The sequence below is a fragment of the Phaseolus vulgaris genome, chromosome 7 (genome assembly GCF_051622355.1).
Source record: "Phaseolus vulgaris cultivar YP4 chromosome 7, ASM5162235v1, whole genome shotgun sequence".
Taxonomy (NCBI): domain Eukaryota; kingdom Viridiplantae; phylum Streptophyta; class Magnoliopsida; order Fabales; family Fabaceae; genus Phaseolus; species Phaseolus vulgaris.
Window position 1 is genome coordinate 1,750,619 of NC_143504.1, and position 7,514 is coordinate 1,758,132.

The following is a 7,514-nucleotide window of genomic DNA, read 5'->3' on the forward strand; positions in this document are numbered from 1 at the left end:
CGTTACAAATATCTTCATACATAGATGAAAAGTTTAACTTATAATAATTTTGTCATTTTTCATATTTGTTTAACTTTCAAAATCTTAAAATTTGTATTTTCTTCGCTTTTTTGTATCCTTTCCAACTTTCTCCGTCTAGAAAGAAATAGAAACATAGACTAAAATTTTTCATGAAAATAAAAATATTTAAAATGACTACAATTTCTTATTTTTATTAAAAATATTTTTGACATATTCAGTTTTATATAGAAACCTTTTGCATATTTCTCAGTCCTAACCAACGGATAATTATTCAATTTAATACTAAGATAATTATTCAATTTAATACTAAGATAAATCTTACTATGTGAACTTTAAGCTTAACTCAATTCTATAAAACCGGCTCATTAGATTGAGGTTTGCACCGCTTATATACTATAAAAGACTATAATCTCTAGTCGGATCTTTAACCCACCTCTCACGATAGCGGGTGGCCTGATAAACTCAACAAATACTTACTATAATAAACTCGAAATGACTCTATTATATTTTGTAACAGTAAACCTCGGTGATTAGAGTGTTTAATAGTATAATACATTATGCTAAATTCAATAAACAAATACATAATATTTTTGCATTCTTATTTGATTTAACACACTTATATTATTTTTATATTGTATATTTTATTACATGACTTCGTATAACTAAAATTTGTTTTTTAACCTAGACTAAAATATCATGAAAATAATGTATCTCTGTTTATTTTAGAAAAGTCTGGTATTTTATTACAGTAAGGCTTCATTTTAAATTTTAATTGGAATAAAAAAACACTCTTTTAATATAAAAATAAATATTTATAAATATATGTTTAAATTGATTAACTTGTTATTATAACTAAATATAATTTAAAACAAATATAAATACATTGTAAGAAAAATAAAAGTAAAATTATAAATAAAATAAAGAATATAAGTGTTATTTTATAATATACGAAATATGAATGCATATATATTTTAAAATTGGAAAAAATATAAATGTCATTAAAAAAGATAAGGAAGATAGATGCATTTTTTTATTCAAATAAATCATTTAAATTTTATTTACAAAAAAAAACTTTTTATTTTACAACTTTATTTTTCTATTTTGACAACTTTTAGCTACATTTTAGGTAATATAATTTTTTAAGTAAAGTTAGAGAAATGAATGATACTTTATTAAAAACACAAAGGAGATAAATATAATTTGATCGGAAACATAAAGAAAATGTATATCTTTTAAAAGTTATAAGATATATAGTTTTTATTTTACTAAAAAAATACAATAAAAGTGAATATTTATTTAAAAACGAGAGGAAGTAGGAGTATAATTTAATATACGCTTATTCTTTTATAAGTATACAATTACTTAATTAACACAGATAAAAATTATTAAAATTTATAAGAATAAGAATAGTAAATCAACAAAAACTTGATTAATAATAATGATATACTAATAACAAGGATGATTGACTAATTTGCTATGTAACAGAAACATTGACACGGACACCGATATGACATGGACATGGATACGGGGAACACAAATTTATATATTATATAATTATGAATTATATAAATTGACAATAAAGATTTATGTGCACAAGTATGTTCTAAATTATTTTTTGGGACAGAAAGATGTTTTTCATGATTGATTCACAAAGATTTATTTCTTATTTTTATAATCATAATAACAATTTATACAATAAAATTTGATTTTTTAGAACATTAATGTATTTTTCCTCTTTAAAATTGTGTTAGAACCATACTAGAATTGTCAAAAATCTAATAAATATTTTTTTAATTAAACACTTCACGAATACATGTCCTACATGTGTCATACAAGTGTCGATGTCCAATACAAATATCGAACACCAACACGCCATTTAAGAGAAGTGTACAATCTTCATAACTAATTTATTTATTTTACATATATAACAAAATTTTAACTATTAATATCTGAATAAGTGTAAAAGAAATAGTGTGAATATTTAATAAGTTTTATAATTAAAGAATAATAATTAAAATATTATTGGAAATGATAGAATATAAATATTGAGAATATATAGTAAAGAGAGTTGATTGATTGATTTTGATGGCACATCCCAGCTGTGTAGATTGACAATAGTTCAGAGTTGAAATTCCACATACGGAATTCATCACGTTGACGTAAAGATCCTTCCAACAATCCCAGCCGTTGATTTCAGTGGGCTAATTTCGAGGTTGCACGGATCTGATTTATTTTTGTGTCTACTTGGGATGGCAAATTTGGTACGCATCTCATCAGATCACACATTTCTTTGCCTTTTCTTCTAATTATTTCTTTTATCTTCAACTTTCCCCAACATTAATCACTTCCCAAACCCTAATCCTTTTGCATCTGTCTTTCTTTGACTTTCTTTTTATGTTTTTTTTTTATTGACATGAAAGATATTCCCCACCACCTTAACAGAAATGTCTAGTCAATAATTCATAATCCCATCAAAAAAATTTCACCTCTTTTAGCATAACCATAATGTCAAAGACATTCTGCATAATTTTCTATATTTTTTTTTGTTTGTTTTAATGGCAAGGTTTTCTTCTGATTCAAATGAAAAATATGATTTTTATTTTATTTAATTTAATCCTCTGACTCTTCTTGCTCCCAAGCATGTGGAGTCTTAAAAAAAACATGCTTTGACGTTGAAAAACAGACATCTTTCGAATGATTTGAGACAAGAAAACAAACATATGCATAACATGCTTATGTTCATCTCCAAAAGCATGTAAAAAGTTGTCATGCAGAATATGCAGTTGTTTGAAGTTTGGATAAATAGTTGAGAATTTGACAGCAAAATGAGAAGATTTTGAGGATAAAAAGTGGAATAATATGAATTATTAATATGTGTACTATTTCCCATGCACGTCCAAATGGAATTGCAGGAAGTTTATTGCTTGGCACACAGGTAACCTAAGTTGGATTAAGCAGTGTGGGGCCTGCATGAAGGGTAAAATGGTGTTTGAAAGAGAAGAGTGAGGGCAGATGTGTGAAGTTGTGTTGTGCAATAATGATGTTGCATTCACACAATGTTGATTCAGAGAAAGGATAGTATAATATAATAGGTATAATAGTGATAATAATAACTGAAAAGAAGAAAAGTATTTTCATGGGGTCTTACACAGTGATCATGACGACGTTGGCGTATGTAGCAGTGGTCATATTCTAATGAGTAAGTCTTTGGAGAGAGAGAGAAAGGAAAAGTGGTGAGAGAGAGAGAGAGAGAGAAACAAAGGTCAAAGTGAGGCAGTTGAGTAATGGTAACACCGTGGATAGTACCCATTATATTGGCAATTGCATAGGTGTAATCATTTCGTGGAAGGTCAGTGCAAACAAGATCAGAAGCCTCCTCGTGATTTTTATCTGAGAAAAAGTGTTTTGAGTTTTCTGCTTTTTGGGGATTTCAGTTTGTAGTAGTTTCTGTTCCTTTTTTTTTTTATGGTTTATTTTGATTTCTCGTTGGCAACTTAAAGGTACAGCAACCACCGTATATATCAGGTATTATCAGTGTATGTGTGTGTGACTCCTAAGGAATTTGCAGAGCCCTTACACATGTCTTCTTTGTCTTTTCATTTTCTCTCGTGATATTCCTCTTCTCTCTCTCTTTTGCCCCCCTCTGGTTTCTGTTTGCGTGGGGAGCAAAAAGCTTATTTTTTTCTCCTTCTCTCTCTCTGATATATATAAGACAGAGAGGAGGAAACCACACTTCTTGTGGGCAAGTCGTAACCTTTTGGTGCCCTTTTGGTGTTGAGGAAGAACAACACAAGAAAGTGAAGGTCTTTTGTACTCTACTACCGAGTGTTTGGATAAAGATCAAAGTGAACAACATAACATGGGTAGTTGTGGAAGAGAAGGAGCTGTGAGGCAATATATAAGGTCAAAGGTTCCTCGCTTAAGGTGGACTCCCGAGCTGCACCGTTGCTTTGTTCACGCCATTGAGAGCCTTGGAGGTCATCAAAGTAAGTGGACTTTTTCTGTTTTCTAGATTCAGGATTCAGGATCCGTTTTCCCTTGCTGTTATAGATTTCTGATAACTTTTTGGTTAACTTTTCAGAGGCTACTCCGAAGCTTGTTCTTCAGTTGATGGATGTTAAAGGGCTCACAATTTCACACGTCAAGAGTCATCTTCAGGTGAGGAACGTTAGAACTATTGTGGTGATGCATGGTTATGTTTCATTAGGGTATTGTTTATTGATATTGGGTTTGTCTCTTTGTACAAACCAGATGTACAGAAGCATGAGGGGCGACTTGGGTAGACAAGGTACCGAACCTTCTTTACTGCAAAGCAAATGAACAAGGATAGAGTGTTCTTAATCTTTATAGTTCCTGATGACGATCATGCCATACGTGGGAACTATAGACCATGCTTTGTGCATTGAATGCTGATTGTTGTTTCTTCTCTTGGTACATATTTGAAGTTAAAAAACATAGCCTATGAACTCGCACTTATACACAAGTTGGGAAATTTGCAACTGAGTTGCACATTTATTAGTCTCTTCTTTGCCATAACAGTGTAGGGAGAATAAGAACACAATGTCCTTTTAAATCTTCCTCTAATGGCATTTTGATGAAATCCACAAAACTTTTTCTTTCTGCATTCTTCATACACAACAAAGGTCGTTACTGGCTTGTGTTCAAAGCACAACGCATTAATTTCCAACATCAAAGATCATTTTTTGTAATGTGTTGGTAACTTGGTACGTGTGTGTTTGTCAGGTAGGACACCCTCCCAACATAGGAACCAATCTTTTGAGGAGCACGATGATGGGTGTGTTGATGAAGTGAATGATGTTGGTGTTGAGTACTCATGTTCGAAACCCATGGGAAGAGAATCTGATTCCTTCTTCGGCCACAGCAATCTCCCTCCAAAAAGGTCAGCCTATGTAGCTTTATTCATTTCTTTTTCTCACTTGAAATAATTTCAGACTTTTCAAACGTCAAAAAAAAGTTATGTGTGGGAGAGAAGCAAAAGAGATTGGTATTCGCCTTGATCTTTTGCTTTTCTGAGCCAACTTTTACTTTTTTGCTTCTTTTGAAATTCCTTTTCGTTTGGATTCTCTACTCAGAGCAAGAATCGAGACGAGGAGTTCCATCTCAGAGAGCCTGCAATGCAGCCTAAGATTATGTGATGCAGTTCCAAATCCGTACTGTTTTTATGATTATCTGCAGAACCCCATGGCTGAGCACAAGGGAATAAAGGAGTTCTGCAAGGCTTCAACTTGGCAGATACAACCCCATTCCTCTCTGTTACCACACTTTCCCAACCTCACTTCATTCCAAAGTCCTAACCAAAACTCAGATTTCCTCCAGGTGCAAGCTCAACCCTTCTTTCTCTTCTCTCTTGTTTATGCTTTTAATTTATGTTAGGGTTGCACTTTGATATATATGGTTAACCTGTGATGCTCTTTCTAAGTATAACTTTTACTTCCATAATACACATGACTATAGCTTGCATTAAATGCTAACATTCAGTATATAAACTTTTTATCACTTGGATTAATGAATAAAAAGATGTGAAACTTGAAGGAATGGAAGCAAGTTTTGTCCTTAATTTGATTCCTTGGTGATGACCAATCCAAAGGTTGGAAGCACTCCACTTTTGTTCAGTATGATCTTACGTTTGGCCTGTCAAATATGCACAGCTTTTGGGATCACGTTGTGTGTTAAATGGGAAACCGTTGGTTAATTTCTCAGCTGCCTGTGTCTTTTCTTTCTCTATCTTTTATAGAAAAGTATATTATTAAACTATTAACTTTGTTCTGAGCTTGAAACTGGAAGCTCCTTTGTAGAAGTAGGGTTATTATTAAATATTTTGCCTTGGAATGATCTGTTTTAGCTTCTTTTGGAAAGCATGGTTGGTTGAAGCAGTGTTAAAGGATCTGCTGAGTGTTGTATCTTAATTTTGATTGTTCTAAAGGGGTTGGTTTTTTGAAAAGAACGCTGGTTTAGTGTTGCAAATGAAGTGGCTAAAATAAGAAAACGTGAAGTGTTGAAACTGGTACACACATTACTTTATGTGACATTTAATCGCCTTGTGGAGTGGTTAGATTGTTTTGGTCCCCTTGTGTACGACTTGAGAGTGTGGTGGGAATGGAAGAGAGGGAGGCTTGTGATTGTCCAAAATTTATCTTGGGCTGCAATGTTGCCGAAAGGGTCATCATGGCTTCTAATTTATATTCTGAGTTTTTTCACATTCAGTGGTCCTCCCAAATTATTGAAATTCTGACTTTGCAAATGGAAATTTTATCTATGCCCTTTATTGCATCTATACGGATACTTCTTTTGAAGGTAGAGACCCCACTAGTAGGACTTAACCTCAACTTCTTTCTTCTCCATAAAATCCAAAACTTATAATTGCTCTCTCTGGATCAGAAGAAAGATAAAGACATCAATGTATCTATTTTTGTTTGATTATACAAATACAAATTGTCTTCTGGGTTTTCACTCAATTCAAATTTTAAACTTTTTCAACACCCTTTTTCTCTCTCCTTCCTTTCAAACTAAGGGTAAGTTTCTTCTCTTCTACACAGAATGTACTTAATTAATTTGGTCAAAACATTCAGATCTAAGTACATGGTAAGAAGTGCTGTGTTGTTGCTGTAATAAACTAATGAAAAAAATGCATGTGGGGGTGTATTTGCACTGCTTTCTTGATATTCCTATTTAGTGTACATATATGTCTTAGGAATAGTGGTGAAATGTGCAAAGAGTGTTGTTGCTAGAATGAGGTTTTGCCTTGGCAGAAGTGAGATTTTAGAGGCACTGTTGTTTATGTGTTTTGTGCTGTTTATAGGTCACAACATTAAATGAAGGAAAGAGCAGTGGAAAGGGAATTAATGTAGATGTGAACACTGAGACAGGTGAGGCAGAAGTTGAGGATGTAGGAGGGTATGAATTGTCATTGTCGCTTACAATGGCAAATCCTTCACCTCAGAGAAGTAATGGTTCATGTTCAGGCAGTGAGATCAGTGAGACAATCTCATCATACCCTGCTGCAGGGTTTAGCAACTACAAGGACTGCACTAGTTCATCCACTCTCAAAGAAACAATTAATTTGGACCTTTCTTTGGCCTTATGTGGCAATTGATTTCATCCACTATTGTAAAATCAATCTACTATAGGCATAATCTACTGTACCTTTTTTCATTCTCTTCACTAACAATTTTGTTCTTTTTCTATCACCAGTACCTTTCCAATCCTCATGTCAATTTATTTTAATCCATTTTCACTACTTTTCTTCACCTTTCTATTTACATGTCACACACATCCCTATATATCAAACCCACTAATTCCACACACATTGAAATTCAGATCATTTTTAAATAAATTATATAAATTAATAATAAAGATTTATGTGTATAAGTATCAGTTTTTTTTAGGACACTGTGTTTTTGTTTTTCTTATGGTTGGTTCAAAAAATTTATTTTTTATTATTATAATTATAATAAAAAATTATATTATAAATT

General features: G+C 32.1%; 1 protein-coding gene across 2 annotated transcripts; it reads left to right on the forward strand.

Moving 5' to 3' along the window:
• The first annotated feature begins 3,071 nt into the window (after positions 1 to 3,071).
• On the forward strand, positions 3,072 to 7,244 carry LOC137827825 (myb family transcription factor MOF1). 2 transcript variants are annotated; one of them, XM_068634169.1, is made up of 6 exons: positions 3,072 to 4,007; positions 4,103 to 4,179; positions 4,273 to 4,309; positions 4,765 to 4,921; positions 5,115 to 5,358; positions 6,842 to 7,244. In XM_068634169.1, the coding sequence occupies exons 1-6, from the start codon at positions 3,881 to 3,883 to the stop codon at positions 7,133 to 7,135; spliced, it is 936 nt and encodes a 311-aa protein (XP_068490270.1). In that variant the 5' UTR covers positions 3,072 to 3,880; the 3' UTR covers positions 7,136 to 7,244. The 2 variants fall into 2 exon arrangements, with proteins under 2 accessions (XP_068490270.1, XP_090161591.1); XM_090305465.1 differs by lacking the exons at positions 3,072 to 4,007; positions 4,103 to 4,179; positions 4,273 to 4,309 and adding an exon at positions 4,327 to 4,452.
• Positions 7,245 to 7,514: the final 270 nt, after the last annotated feature.

Coding starts and splice junctions, on each gene's coding strand:
- LOC137827825 (XM_068634169.1), top strand. CDS start 3,881: ATGGGTAGTTGTGGAAGAGAAGGAGCTGTGAGGCAATATATAAGGTCA. Junction 4,310..4,764: donor GGGCGACTTGGGTAGACAAG/GTACCGAACCTT, acceptor TGTGTTTGTCAG/GTAGGACACCCTCCCAACAT. Junction 4,922..5,114: donor AGCAATCTCCCTCCAAAAAG/GTCAGCCTATGT, acceptor TTCTCTACTCAG/AGCAAGAATCGAGACGAGGA.